Source organism: Pseudopodoces humilis, chromosome 21 (assembly GCF_049639895.1).
Source record: "Pseudopodoces humilis isolate 2021_Gansu_Grassland_sample_001 chromosome 21, ASM4963989v1, whole genome shotgun sequence".
Lineage (NCBI taxonomy): Eukaryota > Metazoa > Chordata > Aves > Passeriformes > Paridae > Pseudopodoces > Pseudopodoces humilis.
Genome location: NC_142220.1, coordinates 5,900,283 through 5,922,754, shown reverse-complemented (window position 1 = coordinate 5,922,754; position 22,472 = coordinate 5,900,283). Strand labels below are relative to the sequence as shown.

The 22,472-nt window shown below is 50.5% G+C and overlaps 1 protein-coding gene across 8 annotated transcripts in view; it reads left to right on the top strand.

The window, feature by feature from the left end:
• CACNA1G (calcium voltage-gated channel subunit alpha1 G) overlaps positions 1 to 22,472 on the top strand; it is a 144,715-nt gene that overhangs the window by 41,417 nt on the left and 80,826 nt on the right. For all 8 annotated transcript variants that reach the window (XM_088065504.1, XM_088065503.1, XM_088065502.1 and 5 more), the window contains exons 2-10: positions 3,302 to 3,413; positions 3,902 to 4,035; positions 13,249 to 13,346; positions 15,309 to 15,468; positions 17,250 to 17,541; positions 18,039 to 18,131; positions 19,726 to 20,536; positions 20,625 to 20,669; positions 22,028 to 22,392. In XM_088065504.1, the coding sequence (XP_087921630.1) occupies positions 3,302 to 3,413; positions 3,902 to 4,035; positions 13,249 to 13,346; positions 15,309 to 15,468; positions 17,250 to 17,541; positions 18,039 to 18,131; positions 19,726 to 20,536; positions 20,625 to 20,669; positions 22,028 to 22,392 (2,110 nt within the window). The remainder of the gene's footprint in view (positions 1 to 3,301; positions 3,414 to 3,901; positions 4,036 to 13,248; positions 13,347 to 15,308; positions 15,469 to 17,249; positions 17,542 to 18,038; positions 18,132 to 19,725; positions 20,537 to 20,624; positions 20,670 to 22,027; positions 22,393 to 22,472) is intronic.

Genomic DNA, 22,472 nt, shown 5'->3' with positions numbered 1-22,472 from the left:
GCACAGGCAGGTGGCACTGGGAGTGCTGGGAAGGGGCTGGGGGCTCTTGCTCTGTGAAAAGTCTCCTTTTGTAACAAGCAAGTGACTTCTGGAAATTTTCCTTCTTTTTTTTTTTTTTTTTTGTTCTCTCTGTCTTATGAATTTTAAGTCAGGTTACAACGGAAGCGTTACTGCAAATTTCTGTGTGGCAGAAACAGGTTTTTTTTAGTTGAAAAGAATCTCTGAGGATTTTGGCTGCTTGCCTGAGCGCGTTGATCATAAAAATGTGGATTTTTAAGAACACGCTGGGATGAGTGAGTGACCCTTAAAAGTGGTGACTTTCTGACCCCCATGGGATGGGGTGGATGGGGTGATCACCTTCTGTATGGGCATGAAACCCCATTATAAATCTTTTTTATTTTAAATATCAGCCCTGCTTGGTGTGAGGAGGAGGCAGGACCCTGAGGGCCAGCTCTGCTCCCAGCAAATATTTATCTGATGCAGTGAAGGCTGTAGGCTCAGCTCAACACTGGGGTGGTGGCAATGCCACCTCTGCTCCTCCTTTCAGGTAGTCTCCTCCTCACCTCAGCTGCTGGCCAGGGATCAACTCTGTCCCCGGTGCTTCCCCAGAGCTCCTTTGCCCCTTCCCTGCCTGCACTTCAGCAGTGAGAGGCATTCAAAAAAGCACCTTCTACTTTTGCTAATTGAAGAGTTTCCCTTTGTCAGCCTCTCGGCTCAAAGGAGGGTCGGTACAAAGCCATAGCCAGCAGCACTTTGTGTGCCTCTGAAAATCCCATTAGCAGAAGAAAGAGCTTGAATTTTCACTCAGCCGGGGAAAATAAAAAAGAGGAAAAAAAAAAAACCCAACCCCCCCCCCCCCCCAGCCTTCTGATCTCTCGGCTGCACATTAACATACTGCCCTCGGCACTGCTGGGGTGCCTGTCCCGGGAATATTTAATCAGGGTGAAGTGTTATATTGGACTGAAATGTATATGCTTCAGGGAGCAATGTGCTGATAAGTAGTCTGCAGTTAAATTTGGGGTAAAAAACCTCTGCCGTCAGCAAATAAACACCCCACCTGCTCCCTGGGTCCCCCTCCCTCTCCAGGCTGTTTTCCTGCCTGCAGATGTTTGTTCCTGCAGGACAAAGTGGGATGTGGGGAGGTCAGCCCAGGACAGGATGGGGGCACCTTCACCATAGCCAGGCTGGGCAGCGTGGGGGAGGCTGTGGCTGTGCCAAGACGGGAGGTTCTGGCCCAGGGCAGTGTCTTTGGGCAGGCAGGTGATGCTGGCTGCACCACAGGGACCCTCCTGGGGGTACAGATGTGGTGCTGGTCCCCAAATCTCCCTGCGGGTCCCCAAATCTCCCTGCTGGTCCCCAAATCTCCCTGCTGGCCACAGCTGGTGCCCTATGTGTGGCAGGCTGTGACGTCTTGGGGGTCTGCACTCTCCTGGCTTTCTTCCACTTGCAGTTAGTCACTGGCATCAGTGGCAGCACTCTAATGAGTATTGAGGGGCATCTGAGGCATGCCAGGGAAGGACAGGGAGGGTGTCTTTGGTGCCATCCCGTGCTCTTCCATTTCAGCCCTTGCTCATTCCTCTGTGCTGGACTTGGGGCTGTGCTGGGCTTGGCTCTGCTCAGCTGCCCTGGGTGAGCATTGGGGCTGTGCTGGGTCTTGGACAGGGAGGAGGTGGGATCAGAGTGATTCCAAGCTGATGTCCATCTCTGCTTGCCCAGAAGTTTGCAGTCCCCAGCCAGCATCAGCAGCTGCCCACTGGGGCCAAAGCACCCACAGCTGGGATGGAGTGTTTGGAGGAGATCCACATCCAGTGAAGGCTCTTGTCCACTGCCACAGAAGAATTGGAATGGATCTTTGACTGTCTGGAGACGTGTCCATCTGTCTCTGCAGGTTTTGACCCAACCAACCTGGCTGTCCTGGGACCTCCTCACTTCCCTGCTGCATATCTTGCACAGCCCATGCAGCTGACATTCCTTCTGTCACTCCTTTGGGATCATACAGGGTGTTTTTTAATTCTTTATGTTCCCAAGGGCTTTGCAGTTCTTTGCTGGCAGAGCCCTGGACACAGCTGGTTCTGCTGGAGGATCTTCCCAGCCCCTCAGGTTGGGGATTCCCTTCAGTAGTGCCCCTCTTCTGCCTGCCCTCCATACCTGCCCTCACAGGACTATATTTAGGTTAAATAGCCCATAGCCCCAACCTGACAGCTGGAATGTCTGTCCCAATATCCTGTAAATATTTCTCCTGATCAAAAGATCCAGACTGCTGACAACCAAGCCGTGACTCAGCCCCCCGTGGTTTTCCAGGGATTCACTCAGAATGGGTGGCAGGGAGCTGCCAGCCCCAGCCCCACCGGGAGGCACCTGCTGATTCATCTTCACCTTCCCCTTCCCCAGGCACACAGCGCTGCAGCACGGGCTTCCCAACACCACCCGCTGTGTTGTAGTGAAAACTCTTGTCTGACAAGGGCCATGCTTATTTTCCTGGAGCACAGAAGCTGCTGCTGGCACTCAGGCAGGAGCATGGCCCTGCTGCCTGTGGGTTCTGGCAGCTGAGAGGGTGTTTTTCATGCTGGAAGATAACCCCAGCACCACACTGAACCCGTGCCTGCATTTCCCGTCTCTGTGCTCTTGGAAATGCTGTCAGAAGGATGCAGGAATTGGGTACGAGGTTTGAAGCATCCCTATGGGGATGTGCTGCAGAAACACACTTTATCCTGCCCCAAAAGTGCATCCAACATCTGTCCCAGCAGCTCGGCTCTTTAAAAATTGCTCCGAGAGGCAGGAGGCAGGGTAGGGAATGGGCTCTGCTGGCTTTCACTTAAAGGCTTTTAGGCAGTTCATTAATTGTTTTGGCAGTCTTAATTTGGATTGGGAATGAAAGTTCAAGCAGTGGCTTCAGGGAAACACCCCTGGGATAAGCTGTGACATGGTTAATAGAAACTGTAATGTTAAAGTGCTTTTCCGTAAAACGCCAGGAAAGGAAATTAATGGTGTGGGGTTTTTTAGGTTTTTTTCTAAAAGTTGATATCGCTCATTTAATTAAATGTTTTAATCCATCACATCAGCACTCAGCACTCTTGCCATGAAACTTCCATTTTAGAGTGGTTTTCACGTCAGCTGTAGCCACTGATGGCAGCATGGGGAGAACACATGCAGGCATCTAAAGCTGTAAACCCAGAGAGTGCCTAGTGTAGGGAAGCTGCTCTGCTCCTGGCCTTAAAGACCAGGAAAACTTTTCCAGTCCAGTTGTGGCTTCTCATGGATGCACTTGTGGGTCTGTTGGCTCCTTGACGGGTGTGTGCAGGTGGTTTGAGAGGGTCAGCATGCTGGTGATCCTGCTCAACTGTGTGACGCTGGGCATGTTCCACCCCTGCGAGGACATCGCCTGCGACTCGCCACGCTGCAGGATACTCCAGGTACGGAGGCTGCTGGAAGCTCAACAGCAGCCTCAGGTCGATGTGGAGATGGAAGGACTGAGCTGGCTGCAGCCACGGTGGCGTTGTGTCACAGGATGGCAGGTCCTGCCTGTCGTGTCAGCACTGGGAGAACGCTGGTTTTGGTGCTCGGATGAGAACACGCGGTGCTGTCAGGCGAAGCCCCTGCCAGGCTGTGCCAGCCTCAGCCTAGCCAAGCCTTTATTGCAGTGCCTGGGGAAGGCCAGACATCTATCTAGTGGTCAGTGAAAGCAGAGCCCAAAATATCCTTGTCCCGTTATCCTGGCACTGGGGGTGCTGTTGGACCATCTGGGCTGGGGAACACACACAGGGCTGCTCTCAGCACAGCTTCTTCCCAGGGGTTTAGCTTTTAGAGGTGCAAAAGGAGACCTTGCTGGACTCAAGTTTCTAATTCCCTCCCTCAGTGCAAGTGTGCAGGAGCATCCCTCCTCCCTCCCTTTCTTTTGCAGAGCTTTGATGACTTCATCTTTGCCTTCTTTGCTGTGGAAATGATCGTCAAAATGATTGCGCTGGGGATTTTTGGGAAGAAATGCTACCTGGGAGACACATGGAACCGCCTGGACTTCTTCATCGTCATTGCAGGGTAGGTCTGGGGAGGCAGGTCCCTTCCTCCTGGGTTTCTCAGTTGTTATTTATGGCTCTGCTTGGCAAGCACTGGATTTGGGGGAGCAGCTGGTTTGCAGCAGGGAAGGCTGGGGGCTGGCTGGTGTTGGTGCCATTGGTGTTGTCCATCCCAGCTTCCCAGTAGGGATCACTCCCGAGCTGCAGAGAGCCCCTCTGGTGCTCTCAGTAGCTTGAGGGAGAGCTGATGCTCAGCTCAGGGACAGAGCAGGGCAGGGTGACAAAAGTTGTTTGTGGTGGATTTTGACCAGCCCATGCCCTGAGGCTCCTTTGCTGGGCGCTGAGCTTGGCTTTTCTCCCTCTAGCCCATGAGAGGTTTTGGTTTCCATGGCTGGAGTGGGCAGCTGGGAGCACAGAGACTGTGCCAGGAGGGATCATTCACTGAAATGTGCTCGATTGCCCTCATTTTTATACCTTTTATTTTTTTTTTCTTGAGGGAAAGAGATCAAGTTTGCCTTTCTGAGTGTTTTCCTTTCAGAAGCACCTGGTTTGAATTAAAGGCTCTTCCAGCATCTGAGAGTCTCCTGGCTGAGGCTGGAAATCCACATGAAAAGTCCTTGGCTACTGGCCAGCAAGCTGAGTTTCTCTGACATATGAATCTCTTGCTGGCCCTTGCCTCCCCCGCCCCAGGAGCCTCAAGACTTTTGGGAAAACAGTGGGGTTTTGCCTCTTTTGATAGAGCTAGGGATCAAATTTACTGGATTTTCTTGGAAAGAAGCAGAGGCCCCTCCCAGCTTGTTTGTCTGGCATGGGTTTGGTGTGGCCCAAGAAAGGCAACACCTTAATGAGTTTTCCCATTGCTGGACTCACAGGGACATGGGCCAACGCTTCTGCTAGTCAGCTGGGAGAAGTAAAATGGAGATGACAAGTCTCCCAGTGCATCTGTGGCTTGAAAAATTCATTGTTGCAGAGGTGAAAAAATGCAGTGAGCTTCAGACCCAGGAGCTGTAATTGTCCCCAAAAACCTGTCTTCTGCAGGAAGCCACAACCTCCTACTTTCCAGCCCCACCAGCCTCTGACTCCTCAGGTCAGGAGAAGGCTCAGGGTTTCCTCCTGAAATGTCTGAGCAATGTTAGGGACAGCAGTGATGGGATGGTGGACAAGAGGGAACCTCAGGTCCAATCAGGTCTGGTAGGGTTGTAGATACCAGCAGCACATCCAAGGGCTGGAGCTTGCTAAGCCACCTTTATTTCTTTTCATTTATTATGTCTTATACTGGAATTAACTGTGATGAAGAGCCCAACCATTAACTGTGATGAAGGCCAGACATCCCATCTGGGGAAGCATGGTCATGGATGCTAGGCTGTTCCCAACTCCACTGGGCTGGGGTGCTGCCACCTTGTCCTCCCAGCCTGGTCCTGCCTTTGCCTGTTGATCTTGCAAAGCCTTTGGAGCCAGAATTACCCCTGATGTCCTCCTGTGGGGACCCCACCGTGATGAGACCTGACTGTAGAGGGACACCAGCATGTTCCATCCTTGTTCCTATGCCAAAATATCGCATTTCTTTTTGCTTAAACAAAGAAATCTCTTCATATCTGCTGCACCTGGCCAGGTGTTTGGGTATGTGAGAGTTATCTCCTTCCTGGGCAGAGCCACACCATGGCACAGATCCCCCCCTGAAGCAGCTGCTCCCCCTTCCCCGACATGCAGAGACATTTTTTGCTGCAGTTTTTTTGCAGTGTGGCAGCCTGACCCTCTCGTGCCTTCTGCCAGGTCAGCTTTGCCTTTCAGGAAGTGATGGCTCTTTCCTTCATGTGAATGAACTGTTCCCATCTGGGCCCTGTCAAAACCAATTCAGCTGGCAAAGGATCGAACTGGATTTAAACACAAAGCATAGCCTCTCCTCCTCCAGCACTGGTGTTCTCTGCTCCCTTATGTGCCCTTGTGCTCTCCTCCAGTCCTAGCCCATCTATCCTGGGGTGCTGCATCTGACCCAGAGCGTTGCTGTGATCCTGGAGAGCCTGCTGAGTGCCAGGGAAAGCCAAAGGGGCTGCAGGAATGGGCCACTGCTGTAGCAGAGAAAAAAATATAGAGCTCACGCCCTTAGTAGACTGCAGGGTCAAATCCCAACCAGACAGAGGGAAATTCCTCAGGCAGCCTTTAGTGCAGCTCTTTGGTTCCCAAATGGGGCAAACTTCCCCAATGGGCACCTGGCCCATGGTGCTCACAGCAGAGCAAGGGATGAGCTCTGCATGGAGGAATCCTGCATCTGAGCAGGTGTCAGGACAGAGGCCAGAGCCAAACTGGGGCCCTAGAGAGTGTGTGCCAAGGGCAGTCCTCAAAACCCAGCTCTGTGATACCAGGTAAAGGGAGTCATGTTTTTACGGAGGCCTCACAGCTTCCCCAGTGAAATGCCAGGAGAGGGGATTAAGGTTTCTATGTGGTCCTGCTGACCACAATGAAGTAACTCTGTTTCTGCCTTCACATTTTTCTCTGCCCTTGGTGTGCAAGACGTGGGAGGAGGGAAGCAGCAGCAGCAGTGAGCTCCTCAGCACCCAGCAGGAGTGGCTGGCTCTCCCACTTTCCCTGCCCCTTCCCTTCTGATGGGCTGCAGAAAGTGATGTCAGGGGAGAGGGGAAGCAGCAAACTGTATCTGTGGGGCATCAGGTGGGGAAAGCATGTCATACTGGGGCTGGACACTCCCATGGGCACAGAATCCAGAGAAATCCTTCCCAGCCACCACCAATTTAGAATAGTCTTCAACCCACACTGCCCCCCACCCCCAAAAAGAAGCCCAAATTGTCATCTTACCCATTCTCTGAGAACTTTCTAGACCTGACAGAGGTTATGATTGTGGAGAAGCCTTTTTGTGCATTTTTGTCCCAAATCTGTCTCTTGGAGGTCTGGGAGAGCCTCTTGTCCTTGCTCCTGCTGGCCACTTGTGTGGGAAGCCAATAAGTGCTTCTCATCTCTGTTAAACTGTCCAGACCAACCTCATGAACTCATGGAGAGTAAATGACTTCTTTGTGACAATGCAATGCAATTTGTGCTAATTGTAGAGTGTGTAATGTCTGCAGCACATTTCTGTAATTACAGTAAAACTTGCTGGAGATGAGAATAGTGCTGTATTATCAAAACTCTGCTTAGGGAAACACAGCTTTGGCTGTAGGTTACAGAGTTGTGTGGGGAAAATGGGGAGGGAAAAAAAAGTGATGAATGGCATAATTATGTTGCATTATTTTTAGAGGAGGGGATTTGGGGAGTTTGCTTGTGAGAGAACACTTTGAAGGTGAACAGGCATTGCAAGCAGCTCTTGCCCTCTAAAGATGATTCAATATTATTTTGACATCTCCCAGCATAAGACACAGATGTGCTGAGGATGGATGCTTGTTTGCATCCCAAAATATGCAGAAGTGGTTTTGGTTTAACACTAACTGAGGCTTGGGCTGGTAAGGCAGAGCTGTGGGATGGAGATGTGCCCTGACTTGGTGTCTCCCTGGCCCCTGTAGGACCCAGCAGCCACCGTCTTCCTGGCAGGGCACAGGAACACCTTCTCTGCTCAGTCTGTGGGAAGAGGGAAGCCACAGACTGAGATCTCCCTTCTGCTCAGCTGCAGACAGCTCTAGCCCCACACTTTGCTGCAGCCCCAGCAGCTTGCAGGAGCACAGCTTCTTCTGGTTTTGCTCAGATAAGGATTTCCATGAACCTCTGCATCTGTGTAGATTGAAATGGGCTTTAAGTCACCCTCACCAAATAACCCCATGGTGTGATTTTGGAGTTATCCTGTGCAGGGCCAGGAGCTAGGCTTTGATCTTCGTGGTTCCCTTCCAGCCCAGGAGATTTTTTGATTCTATTCCATGATTCTAACCCCAAAATAACAAAAATCCCTAATGGTTTATTGTTTTCCTGTGAGAGAGCTTTACACCAGGGGATAATTTGAAGCTGTAAGAGCTCATGGGGTTCCTCTCTGCCTTCCTGTGCTCATGTTCTGCTCCCCACCAAGCAGAGCTGTGCCTCATCCCCTGTTTGAGCTGTGTGGGTCTGTGGTTACTCCAGGCTCAGGCAGTTGTTTGGCCAAGACTGAGGAGCCCTGTTTGTGCTTTGCTCATTGTAATGGTAACAAGCCTCTTCAAAGGCTTTGTAGGAAAGTTAAACACTTCTGGAATATTTTGCTTATGACTGAAGAGGAGCTGGGGCCGGAGGTGGTTGGCAGGCTACTTAATTCAGGAACAGACACCACTTCTTTCTCTCTTTGCTTCCTGAACATTTCTAATGTTTGTTATGACTTTTTTCTCTCTCTGTTGAAGGCTGTATTAAACCGTAAGCTCCACTGAAGCCTTCATAAATAACCTTAAGGATGTCTTTCTCCCTCCTGGTTTTGAGCATTGAATTTTAGGGATAAAACAGGCTGCAGGAAGCCCTGTTGTGTTCATAAGTGACAGGAGAGAAAGGGATGCCACAGCCCCCATCCCATCCCTGCTCCATCTAAATCTGGATGGGGTTTGAAAAGCTCTTTAGCTCAGAAATTGGAAGGAGGGCTGTGGTGCCAGACAGGTCTCTGCAGGGAGCTGTGATCCCATGGCTGCAGCAGCCAGAGCAGGATTTCTGCTGGCTGCTCTGGGTGAAGCTTCCAGCATGTGGTCTTCACCCCACAGTTCCAGATCTCTCCACAGGCAGGCAGGGCTCCTCTGGAGGGCATTTGAGCTGTACAAGGCTGATCAAGGGGCTGTTTCAGCTCCCTGGTTCAGACATAGGGAAGGAAGAGCTGGTGTGGGGCTGCCTACAGGAGCCCCTGCTACAGCCTCCCGCTGCAAAGGCTGTTCTTCCCCCAATATATTAGATCTTCATCCCTTAGAACAAAACTAACAGGGAGGCAGGATGAATGTTGCTTTTTCATCTTCTGTACCTCAGCTGAGCTGTCTGAGCTGAGGAGCAGCACGTGAGGACATGGCAGCAGTGCCCTCTGTGGTGCCTGGGCACCCCAAGCAAGCACTGGGGTGTAATTGCCCATGTAAGAGGCTGATTTGCACATGCAATTACCCAATGTGCAGCCACTGCCACAGCCACAGCCCCTCTGGGCTGCAGGGAAAGCTGCACCAAACCCTCTCCCAGGAGCCTGGCCTTCTCCAGGGCTTTTCCAGGATGGATATGAGTGTCCTGGAAACTGGGAGCCTCCTCTGTGGCCCCGCTGTGTCCTGACTAATCCCAAATTAGGTGCTTTGTGTTCTGAGCAGGAGTGCCAGCACAACATCAAGCCAATACTCATCGTCATGAACCTCCAGGAATTCGATATTAGCTGTGCAATTTAATGCTTTAAGTTACTTTTGGGTGCATAAAGGGTAGCCAGGGCCTGGGCACAGATGAAATCCATGGCTGTGGATACTCTGTGCTGCCTTCCCACAGCCTTCAGAGCAGAGCATCCTGAACAAGCTGCATCCCTGACTCACAGAAACCTGCTGGGTAAAAGAAAACCCTCAGCAGTCTCCCTCACAGCTGAGCTGACTCAAATCCACCTGTGAAAAGCCTGGGGTTTTAAGTTTTAGGACTTTAAAAAAGGTAAATCTTTAGTTTCTTTCAGTTCTTAGCTGAACTTGCTGCTGCTTCAAAAGCCTCATTAGTCAAGTGTCCTGGCTGGGACACATGGTGCAGCCAGATCCAGCAGGCTGCAGGGTTCATGCTCTCTGTGTGCTATTCTTTTTCTTCTATTCAGCTTGATTGAAATGAGTATTTTTAAAATTAAGCAACACCCACGAATGCGGTGAGGCTTGCAAGGCTCCAAATGCAACCGCTGAGTGAAAGCAGAGCACAGCCAAGCTGGTGAGAGCCAGGGGAAATTTCACTCCAGCTTTCTGAAGATACAACGCCACCTAAATGATTTCCCCTTGTCTTTTCCAGCACCGATGGCTTAGTGTCACCCACTGATGGCTGTGCTTTGTAGATAAAGGGTGTCTGTATGCCCAGTTTTGGAAGCTGTTTAATGCTGAATGAATGTCAGCCTATCTCTCCCCAGCAGTGCAGGGCTCTGAGCGTGCAGGGTGGGTGGGTAGCTCTCGGGGTGGCCTTGCCTGCAGCCACTTTGCCACCAGTTCCTCATGTGATCTTGGTCACATCCCCTGGTTGTGCAGCAGTCCCAGCACACAGCTGTGAAAGGGGAGAGTTCAAGCTTTCCTCGGAAAAATGCCCTCAGCAGAAACTGTCTGTGTGACTCTGCTGGGTTTTCACATCTACCTGCTGAGCAGGAGTGATCCTGGCAGTGGGAGCAGTCAGGGCTGGGAGCACGGTGCTTCAGAGAAGCAGTGCTGCCTAGGTGTGGGAAGGACTTCGCTGGAATTTCTGTGCCCTGTTAGAGGCTCTCTGGGTAAGCAGAGCCCCTTGAACCCTTCCTGTGATGTCCTGAGCATCACTTTTGAAAGCCTCTTTGCCTCAGGGTTGCTGCCCGGCATTTCACTCAGGCTGTCCTTCCCAGTGCATTGGGTTTTACATGACAGAAACCCCAGCATGCTCCAACTCCCTGTCTCCAGGTGGAATAGGAACGAGTTTCACCTGCCTGGTCTATCCTGAGCCATCCCTGTTGCCTGTCAGCTGAGCTCTGGGAGTTTTCCTGCTTGGAGAAGCATTTGCCAAAGGTTTGCATCAGCTCCTTCTCTGCCTCCCACCAGCAGCGCGTTGTACGTCTGGCTTTGCAGATGCTCCACTTTTATTCTTAGAAAGTCCTAAATATTTCCGCTTTCCTTCTGAATAACTCCGGTGATCGGGGGCTGCTGATCACCCTGACGAGCTGTGAATCCATCCTATTTAATGCTGAGTTTCTCTCTGAGCCTTTAACTTGGCTGGGCACCAGGGTGGTGGCAGCGGCGCTGACAGGCATCGTGCCTTCCCCTCTGAGCAGAGATGACATTTGAATTGAAGCTTCATCAGGAGCCTTTTACACTGCAGATTCCCGATGCATAAATGCTATATATGCTGGTAAATGTACCTGTCACCTCACCAGCTGGTGACAACCTGACATTTGCTCTCCCTGAGTATCTTCCCTATGCCAGGGATGTGGATTGAATCTTCCCCTGCTTCCCTTTGCCTTGGGAAGTGACCTTAGAGCTGGGGACTGGTGGTGTTCTCACTGGACTTGCTCTTTAGTGACATTTTTTTCTCTAATACTGAGTTCTCTCAAGGCACTGGAGCTGTTGGTTACCAGCAAGGTGTGGACCCTGTACTCTGTGTCTGAGCCTGGCAGTGCTGTAATACCAGTTCTGGTAGCAGTGTCCAGCAACACAGGCAGGAGACCACCTTCTTGCTCTTGGTCTTGGTGTTCAAGTGTTTTCTCAAGCCTCTGGTTTGTTGTTCAGCTTGTTCCTTTAAATTTGGCATTATAATTGTTCTTTAATAAGTTAAATCAAAATGCATTTTACAGCACATCCTTTGCAGCTTACAAGCACTCACGTCTCTAGAAGTGTGTCTGGAGCTGTCATTAATCAGAAAATGATTTGTCTTGGTGCATGTAACCACGTGCTGCTCTGAATTTTGCTGGCAGCCTCTGTTTTAATAATGGATGAAAGAAAAACCGTATGTTTGATATGGGCTTTTTACCTGAATATTGCCAACCACACAGAAATCTTTTTGAACAGCGAGTGAAACTCGAGGCAATGAAAGCCAGGGAAAGCACTGCCCTTCTCCTCACCTTAGCCAAAGCTTGCCCAATGCAGGGGCAATGCACACATTGTGTGCACTGAGGAAGGGGTTGGTTTTCTACCCCCAGGTCAGGTGGGATTTTGTGAACACACTGCCTTCCTTTCTGGTCAGCAGCTGAGAACAAATCTGTGGCATCCATATCTGCCTGTCCAACCTCCATCTCCTGGGACTGTCCCATTGCTGTGGGGGTCAGCTAAGCAAAGAGGAATATGTTGAGGTTATTTTGGTCTTAGATATGGTTTGATCATCGCCATCATTCTCATTAGAGCCTATCAGGTAAAGCCTCACTGCATTGATTGTGGAGTTGTTTATTTGGGGGCTGGAAGAGAAGCCTTCTCCACCCTGGAGAGTGAGATTAATTCAGACCGAGGCAAGCATGGAGGAAGGTTGTGACTGAGAAGCAGAGAGCCTGTCTGTGAGATGGGGCTGGAAGAACCTGATTTGTTTGACTTTGCAAAATCAAGGCTGAGAGGAGATGTGCTTTGTCCTCTGTAAACACATGGGTAGGTAAACATCAGGGACAAATAACAGCTAGAGAAGCTGCTTTAAAGACAATGCTGCCATAAGAACAGATGGATATGAGCTTGTCCTGAATAAATTCAGGTTGGAAGTTAGGCTTGTAGCCATCAGAGTTGGAGGGAGGGAGCCACCCAGCTTGTTTGGAGATGGATTTTGGTAATTTTCAGAAGAGATTAGTATGTGGTGGTTGTCTGTGGCAGTGGGAGCCTGACTGTCCAGGGAGCCTCAGGGTTGTCTTCCTTACCTTTGCCTGTCTGCCTCTTCAAGAATATTCTGGGCAGAGCTCTTGGACCTTCCCACAGCCAGGGAGCAAAGTCCTGGAGGTGTTGTGACTGATGACTCTTTGTTGCTTGAGTTGCGTGAGAAGAGTGAGAGGTGCTGGGGCACCCCAGGGACTTGCAGCCATCCAGGTGCATCCTAAGTCCTGTGAATGTTGTTCCTCTGTGTCCTGAGCTGGGAAATAGCCCTTTCAGACAGTGGGAGCACTGGGGGGTTTCTAGGTCCATGTTGGCCCCATTTTCTATCTGCAAGTGTCATAAATTTGGTCCCACCTGCCAAGGGTCTCTGCTGGACAGAGGAAGCAGAGCTCAGAGGTCCGTGCTGCTCATCTCCTATGGCCCACAGAGGGGTCTGCACCAGTTCTTCCTTTCAGGACTGTGGTGATGCTCAGTACAACAAACTCAGATTCATTACAGTATCTGCAAAATTGATAAAAACAGGGCTATGCCTGGGAATTTCCTCTCTAAAGTGTGCAGGGACTTTCAGAAGCTTCTGCCTGGCCCTGTGCAAACCAGTAACCAAAGCAGAAAAGAGAGAGAGATATTGGCTGTGTGAGCTGGTGTATCACATTCCCCCTCACTGACTTTATCCTGACATGCAAACAAGCCTTAATTAATTCTTCTGGCAAACTTTCCTGATGGGAGAGATGCAGTAACAAGTCCCTCTGTGAGTGGTTGGCATTTGATGTTTGATAATCTAACATTTCTCCACCAGATCCCTACACTCCTCCGTGTTTTTGTGTCTTTCTCAGGATGCTGGAGTATTCCCTGGACCTGCAGAATGTCAGCTTCTCAGCCGTCCGCACTGTCCGAGTCCTGCGGCCACTCAGGGCCATTAACAGGGTCCCCAGTAAGTCAGATCCTTATTCCTCCCTCTTGGGGCCAGGTGTCTGGATCCATGCCCCAAAGATGGAAAGGCAAACCCAGAGGCTTTGATCTGACATCACAGCTCAAACATTTGTCCAAGCCTGACAGTGCTGGGTCCTACCACTCCTATCTGGGTTCTTTTGACACCTGTGGCATCAGAGATGAGTCAGTAAATTATCCAGGACTGTCTTCAGGCACCTTCCTTTCTCATCTGAAGAGGGTGTGAGGAAGATGCTAAAGGGCTGCAGGTGATAGGGAATTGACTGAGCCAACAGCCTTTGCCAGGCAGTACAGGCAGTGGGGTCTGAGCCATGCTCTTCCCACTCTCCCTGGGATGCTCCATCCTTCCCTGGAGGAATTGGGGTGAGGAAGTCTCGTTGTGCCTGGAGATAGCTCCCTGGGAGGTGCTGAGGACCCCAGAGCTGGTCCATACAGCCCAGACCCCAGCATCTCCAGGGCAGACCTGGGTGGGATGGGCAGGGGCTCTTCAGTCCTGGTGTTTCAGGTCATGGACGAGGGTCTCAGCCCTGCTTTAAGCAGCAGAGGATGGCATTGCCTGCTGCTGCAGCCCCACATGGCACTGGCCATCACAAACCCTCCCACTGCCCCATGCTGGGCAAATTCCAGTGCTCCAAGAGAGACATTGAGCACTGTCCCTCTCAGGTGCTCTGTGGATCAGGGATGTTAAGTACAAGTGTACCAGAAGCATCCTTTTCCTGGTCTTACAATCCTGGTCATCAAATCCAGTACTGTTTCAGCCAAATTAAACCCAAGTCTGCACTCCCCTCTCTGAACTGGCCCGATGCCTAGATGAGAACTAATCAGCTTCAGTTCTCTCTGCTGATGCTGGAAGTGCCTGGGATCTATTTATTTTCCTGCTCCTGACTCTTGAACTTAATCTAGCTTTTCTGCTGATATTTCAATCATTACAGAAGCTTCAGAATCCTGTTTGCAATGTTTGTGTTTTTTTTTTTTTTATCCCCACTGCTGAACTGGTGGACAGCTGAATTTATCCACCACTGTCAACTGGAGATGTAATTTACTTAATGTGTTTTGAAATCCTGGGTAATTTATCTTGTCTTCTCTGCAATGTAGTTACAGTGGGATAGAAATGCAAGGTGGGAAAGATGAAAAATGAGCTTCGTATGATGATCAATGCAATAATCACAGAAAGTAATTTTAGTTAATTAGGAGTTGATGCAAGGTGGTTGTTCCCCAGTAAAGGAGTAAAAGAGAAACCCTGAGAAAGGAGGTGACAGCATCAGAATAAGAGAAAAAACTCTTCCTGAAGTATCAAAGTAAAGGGTGCAACAGTAAAGCTTTCTTTAGATAAAAGTCAATACAAGCAAGTGAGAGAATGCAGAACATGGGGAAAGAAGGAGAGTGAGAGATGAGCAGAATATTACACAGATGTCAGATGAAATCAATTTTTTTGTGTGTAAATGTCAAGTTGAAGTCACCATCAATTTGTCTTTGTTACAGAACTGGCTGTTCCTGAACTTGTGAGAATTAACTGCCAGAAAGAGTCCTGTATTTTAAGGAAGAGAGGGCATTTAGGGTAGATGAGCAGAAATAGGGAGGGAAGGGAATTCTGAAATATACTGAGTGGATAAAGAAATGTGATTGAGCAAAGGAGAACATCAGGATTTAATCTGAGGAAAGAAAGGAAACATAATTGCTAGAAGTCTTTGGAGAAGAGGACCTGAGGAGCAGGGAAGGTAGGTCCAGGAGCGCAGCACGAATGAAGGGGAGTGTTCCAGGGGATTTGGGAGGGGAAGCCAAAGGGGATGGGAATCTCTGACTGTTCACAAGCCACATCTGGGTGACAAAAGAAGGAAAAGAATATAAGGAAATACAGGTGGAAAAGTATCAGTGGAAAGGCAAAGGTCAGGAGGACATAGCTGGAACCAGAAAATTCAACGTGAACTTTTCCCCTTTGCCTCAGGTATGCGCATCCTGGTGACGCTGCTTTTGGACACGCTGCCCATGCTGGGGAATGTCCTCCTCCTCTGTTTCTTTGTCTTCTTCATCTTTGGCATTGTGGGAGTCCAGCTGTGGGCAGGTTTGCTCAGGAACCGCTGCTTCCTCCCTGAGAACTTCAGCATGTGAGTCTGTGTGGGCAGCACCAGTGTCTCCCCAGCTTGAGGGAGGCTGTCCCTCCAAGATCTCCTCTCTAATAAAGCCCTTGTCTTCTGTAAATGTTCCCTGCTCCTAAATGCCACCATCACTCCTGCTTGGGCACACACAGTGGGAACAGAGTGATCTGTGACAATTTGCCATTTGCATTTGCAGGCTGTCCTTAACTCTCAGCTGGCCCTTGGGAACCTCTCTGATTGCTAAAGGCCTCCAAAAAACCCCTCTGAGAATGGGAGTTCAGGCTTTCTAAATTCAGCATATCATTAATGTGTGACCTTTTCTGCATGGAGGTGCCCAGGTTTGAATCCCCTCCAGAGGCTGGCAATGTTTATTGCCACAACTTTTGTAGTCCCACCTAAACCTGACGAATGGTAATGGAAATACTGTACATTTTTGATGCTAGATACTTTTCAACCTCAGAGCAAGAAGTAGTCCCTATCCCAAAGTGTTAATTTTCACAGATCCCTGAGTTTTAAGGCCAAAACACCTGTTGTGATCAGTTTTCTGGTCTGATGCAGCACTGTTTGGACAGAGGTTGAAATAGCTGGTAGCTGACATCCTCTTTCAGGGTTTCCATGCCTGTTCTACCTACCTGCTTTTTTCACCACCTCCATCCCTTCAAATGCCTGGAGAAAGGTAGGTGACTGCAGATTCTTGATGGCTCTCCCACTTTCTGCCCCACCCATCACCTTTAAGTGGATTGCTGACCCCCCAGGGTGGATCAGGCTGGATTCACACCTGGATGGAGGAATCCTACAAGCCCAAAGCCTCTTTCCTGCACACAGCAGCGCTGTGTTGCTGCTGCTGCTGTGGCCAGGCTGGCAGGAGGCACCTTCCAGCCTCTCCCACCCACCTCCTAATCAACTCCCACCCCTCTTGCAGGTCATGCCCTCAAAGGGTGACTGGAAGGGTCGTTACCAGGACATGTCCCTGTTAAGTAAATGTCAGCAGAGCAGGGGGATAGCTTCACCACCAAGTAAATCCAGTAGAGCCGCAGGTTTGGGTGCTGTTTAATTGAGCCAGAATTCCAGGGGTTTAGATAGGCTTTGAAGGGTATTACAGGCAATTCTGCAGGAATTAACTGGGCTGAACTAGGCTTAAAAATATCTTTGCAAGCTTTAGTGGGAGTCCTGGCAGCATTAAGGAGATAGTGTGTGCAGAGCAAGGAGACAGTTTCTGACTGGCCATGGGATGTTTCATCTCCTTGAAGAGTATTTTTGCCTGGTTTCCTGTGGCAAGGCCACCCTCAGAGGGAATTTAGAGCTTATCTGTGGGCTGAACTGACACGGTGAAATGCAGATGAAGGCCCGTTCTCTGATTTTTAGGAATCTTGGGAGGTCCTTGTACTTAGAGTCTCCCTAAACAATTCTCAGCATCTTCAGAAGGACAGGACAGGAGCTTAAGCTGATTTCCATCTTACTTCAGCAAAGACATTTCAAAGAAGCCCTGTCACACTGACTCCTCTTAGTCTCCTAAAGTCAAAGCCAGAGTGCTTCCAGAGGGAGTAACTTTTAATAATGCCATCAGAGGGATTGCCAAGGGGCCAAGTGCACTGCCTGAGTTTCTCAAAACCCAGTTAAGGACATCAGCTCACCCTGTGGGGCTGCAGCAAGTCCAAGGGGATTCCTATTTTAAAAAAAAAGCTTTAGGATCCAGAAAAGCAGATACCAGACTGTGCTTTTACAGCTGTCTCCTTGCCAGATTGCCTGCAATCAGTGTGCAAACCCCAGCCCTGTCTGGACTCTTTCAGCCCCTACACAGTGGATTTGGAGAGGTACTACCAGACAGAGAATGAGGATGAAAATCCCTTCATCTGCTCCCAGCCCCGGGAGAACGGGATGCGCTACTGTCGGAGTATCCCAACGCGGAGGGAGGAGGGTCTGGAGTGCACCCTGGATTATTACTCCTACAATGACACCACCAACACGTCTTGTGTGAACTGGAACCAGTACTACACCAACTGCTCTGCTGGGGAGCACAACCCCTTCAAGGGAGCCATCAACTTCGATAACATTGGCTATGCCTGGATTGCGATATTTCAGGTGAGCCCTGTCTGCTGACTGTCACAAGGTGGGCAAACAGCAGGTCCTGCCCCTGCTCCCAGGGGCTGTGTAACTGCACTCCTGGGGGCTGTTTTGCACTAGTGAGCACTTACATAGTAGTGCACAGGTGCTCAAAGTGTTAGGGATACAATATGATGCTGGTTTTGAGAACGTCTCCACCTCACATGTATGGACAAAAGCCTGTGGGTGTGCAGTGTGGTGATGTCGGTGTCAGGCAGAGCCTATAGACTGCTCTTCTCTCTGCAAAATGTTCTAGAGGCCCTTGAGTCCAGCTGGGAAGGGGCTGGATTCAGCCTGGGCAGTTAGTAATGTGGCTGTTGGTATTGGGAGAAGCAGAAGTTGGCTCCTCAGCATCTTGTACTGCACCAAGACCTACTTTGGGGTGTCAGACATGACCCAGCCAGAAGAAACATTGCCTGTGCACTTTGTTGTAGCTGAGCCTTGAGGAGTTTATTTTCCCTTCCTGTCTCCACCAGGTGATCACGCTGGAAGGCTGGGTGGACATCATGTACTTTGTCATGGATGCACACTCCTTCTACAACTTCATCTACTTCATCCTCCTGATCATTGTGAGTGGCCTTAGAGGAGCGGGGTGGGTCCTCCTGGAATCTGGAGAGAGCAGGGTGGAATCACCTAGAGGAACAGGGCAGAGGATGCAGTGTACATAAAAGCTGAAGTAGCAACCAGCCTGCTGGGAGGAGCACAGCTTCCCTGTGGAATTGTGCTGCAGCTGCATTTTGCTGCAAACATGAGGAAGGAAAGCAGGAAAGATGTGGTCAAGCAGCGGTAGATACACTTCTGTTTTTGCTACTTCTTCTACTATTTCTCTCCCTGCGCTCCAAGCTTCTCTCTCTTGCTTTCCACCTTGAATTCAAGTTTTAAAGTAGGCAAATTTCACCTGATCAGTTTTTGAGTGCCAGAAAGGGAAGAGGCTGCTCGAGAATTCCTCCACATTGAAGAACCCATCTGGCTGGGTCCTTGGTGTAGTGGGGATGTTTCAGGAAAACAGTCCCAAACTTCAGAGAGCACGTTAAGAAAGGATGGAAGAGATTACTGCCCACAACCCACCCACACTTCACAGCATCATCTGAGACCACCCACAAAGGAGGCAACAAAGAGTTTCTATGGGGTGGGCTCCATGATGGGCTTCATCTATGCAAGCAGAATTGTCTACATTGACTGGCTGAGCTCGTTGTCTAGACTCCCTTTATCGTCAAGGGAGAAAAATAGGTGCTTTAAGGGGGTGATTCATCTCATCCGAAGGTAGACATCCAAAATAAATTAGATGCATTGCAGACTTGATGTGCCTATTTCTCTCTTGACTCTAAAGGATAATTAGGTGCCTCACTTAGATGTAGCTAAGTGAGATGAGTCCTTGTCTTGCAACACAATTGGTCTAAGTCCAGAAAAATAGCTGCACATTGTCAGTTAGGTCATTGTGGGAATTTCTGCTCCTCATCAAACCAGGACTCAAACCCTGACGAGTAAGTAGATGGTTGTTTAGTCCATGATGCTGTTTTCTTCTATTAGCTTCCCCAAGAGAGAAACAAACCCTTGCTCTCAGCCTCCCCAAGATGACGACGAGGAAGAGCAAGCAGTACTTTTCCAGATGTCGTGCGAGTAACGTTAGCAGTGTTAGCACGTCAGTAATTCCCTGTGATCCAGGCTGGGCTCTGCAGAAGACAGAACCTCATGAAACCCTGGTTGGAAATAAAATCTCCAAGCTGTGGGTACAGGCTGCTGATGCCCTTGCGTAACAGTCACCCACAAATCCCATTAGCAGGGGAAAGGGATCTGCTCACAAGCTGCCCACACACTGGCAGAAAAAACGCTCCTATCAGGAAGGCTCAGTGCATTCATCATAATGCCACTAATTGTGATAATTACAACTCCTGTCTGTGGAGAGAGAAAAACACCATCTTAAAAGAGCAAGAGATTTTTGTCAAAATAGTCTTCTCTCATCTTTGATCTCTGACGTCCTCCACAGAGGGCTGGTGTGGGAGTCTCTGGGGCGGAAGCTTGGGGGGTGAGTCAGCCCAGCCAGTGGTCCCTGCTAACACAGGGGATGGGGTTGGCTGGGGTTTGCCCCCTACTCTTTATGCCCTGTGCATCTGTGGGGTGGCACGGCCACGCTGAGGTGGCTGATGTCCCCTCTCCCCTTAGGTGGGCTCCTTCTTCATGATCAACCTGTGCCTGGTGGTGATAGCGACGCAGTTCTCCGAGACAAAGCAGCGGGAGAGCCAGCTGATGAAGGAGCAGCGCGTGCGCTACCTGTCCAACGCCAGTACCCTGGCCAGTTTCTCAGAGCCGGGCAGCTGCTACGACGAGCTCCTCAAGTACCTGGTTTACATTGCCCGGAAAGGCAGCAAGCAGCTGGTGAAGGCCTACAGGGCAGCAGGTGTGAGGATGGGCTTCCTCAGCAGCCCCACAAGCAAGGCGGGTGCCGAGCAGCATGCCAGGAAGCGCCAGAGCAGGAAGAGATCCTCCGTGCACCACCTCATCCACCACCATCACCACCACCACCACCACTACCACCTGGGCAATGGGAACCTGCGAGCGCCCCGTGCCAGCCCAGAGATCAGTGATGTGGAGACCAGCTCACTCCACAACGGGACCAACCGGCTGATGCTCCCTCCCTCGGCACCCAACTCCCTGGGGGCCCCCAGTGCCTCTCCCAGCAACACCGAGTCCGTGCACAGCATCTACCACGCCGACTGTCACTTTGAGCCGGTGCGCTGCCGGTCATCCCTGACACAGCCGAACCTTGGCTTGCCGAGCCCAGAAGGGATCCCCAAAAACGTGGTGGGCAGCAAGGTGTACCCCACAGTGCACTCCAGCACCTCCCATGAGATGCTGAAAGAGAAGAACCTGGGGGAGGCGACAGTGGGTGCTGGGAGCAGCACCTTGACGAGCCTCAACATCCCGCCCGGGCCCTACAGCACCATGCACAAGCTGCTGGAGACACAGAGCGCAGGTCAGCTGGGGCTGGATCTACATCTGGGGCTGCTTTCCAGAAATACAGTTTTTTGTCCTAATTTTTTTCTCTCTCTGAATTTTTGCAGGGTTCTTTTCAGTCCACGTTACAGAGAAAGGCGATGGGTTTCCAGGTGAGATGAACAGGAATCTTCCGACCTACCTAATGCCTCTTACAGAAAAAATTTAGGAGAGAGATTTTATCCTCCCAGACTTCATACCTGCAGTAATCCAAGGGATTTGAGGGTTTTCAGTGAATCAATTTTCTTTTGCAACTCCCATCTTGTAGATTAGACAAGTACAGGAGAGCTGCAGAGGGACTTTGACAAGATCGTGTAGTGACAGGAAGGAGGGAATGGCTTTAAACTTTGCAGAGGGTGGGTTTAAATTAAAGGTGAGGACAAAATTCCATTATTTCCCTCCACTCCCAAACCATTTACAGGCAATGCTTCCCAAATCCTGTACTCCCAAAACCAGCTAGAGCTTGCAGATGGGCGTCTTCCAGATCTGAGTCCTGTCACACCCCTGGGCACTGCAAAGCTCTGCTCCTTGGGGGCACAAGGCTCAGGGAGATTGAGTGTCTGCTTTGTGTGAGTGCTCAAGGGCAATCACAGGTGCCAAGTATTAAAAATCTGTGATTTGCTCAGGAAGCCTATAAGAGTCAGATGCTGAATGTATCTTTCTTGGATCAGGAGTTTCCTATCTTCACTGCAAGATGCTCTTTTCCCCTCTACATCCTAAAATTTGGAAGTTCAGGCCATTCTAGTTCAAATACTCTCAGCCTTCAAGAAGTGTTTCTTGCCAAGCTTTCCCAAGCAGTCAGTGCCTTTTCCACTCCACTGCAATGTCATTGACCTTTCCAGCCAGGAGCTGTGCAGGGAAGAGACCAAATCCTGCCCCAGCCCAGCACTGCCCAGACACTAAACACACAGAACTGGGCTCTGAGTTGGTTTAGCACAGGGTTTGCATTCTCACTCCTGGATGCTGCCATGCAGGAGTCAGGCACATGCATTGCTTCTCTCCTCTCAGCCAGGTAGTGGGAATTTTGGGGAACATCCTGCTGGTATTTCACCCAGGAGACACCTGGCACCTGCCACTGAGGACATCATGTGGAGAGGGAAGCTAGTGGTTTTGGAGCACTGGCAGAGGGAACAGGAAAGAAGGCTAACAGTCCTCCTGATAATTACAGCCAGGAACATGCCAGGACTGAGGGAACCAATTGCTTCCTCCTTCCTGTAATGGATGGAGATGTCATGAGATGTGCTCAAGGTCCATGGCTGGGGTGGTATCTGTCTGGGGGCAGCAAAGACAGCTTCATGAACAGAGAGAAGACAGTTGGGGAGCCAGTGTTTTAACCCAGCAGAAGCCCCTTTCCCATTAGGAAATGCCCATCATGTCAGGGGCTTGGTGCTAACAGGGAGTGAGGGTTGCTTTCTGCAGCCCCCTGTCCCAGCTGACGAGCTGCCCTTTCCCTGCTCTGCTGGCATTTCAGGTCCCTGCCAAAGCTCTTGCAAGATCTCCAGCCCTTGCACCAAGCTGGATGGTGGCTCCTGCGCTCCTGAGAGCTGTCCTTACTGCCTCACGGTGCTGGCAGGCGAGGCCGAGCTGTCGGACAATGAGATGGCCAACTCAGACAGTGAGGGAGTGTACGAGTTCACACAGGATGCCCACTACAGGGACCAGCGGGACCCACAAAGGGGCAGAACCGGGGCCAGGAGAGCCCACCTGGTGCTGGCCTTCTGGCGTGTGGTGTGTGAGACCTTCCAGAAGATCGTGGACAGCAAATATTTCGGCCGTGGGATCATGGTGGCCATTCTCATTAACACGCTCAGCATGGGGATCGAGTACCACGAACAGGTGAGTGCTGTCCTGGCAGCTCCTGGGTGGGGTGATGAGTCCAAATCCAGCTGCTGGCAGGATGGTTTGGGGTGAGAGGA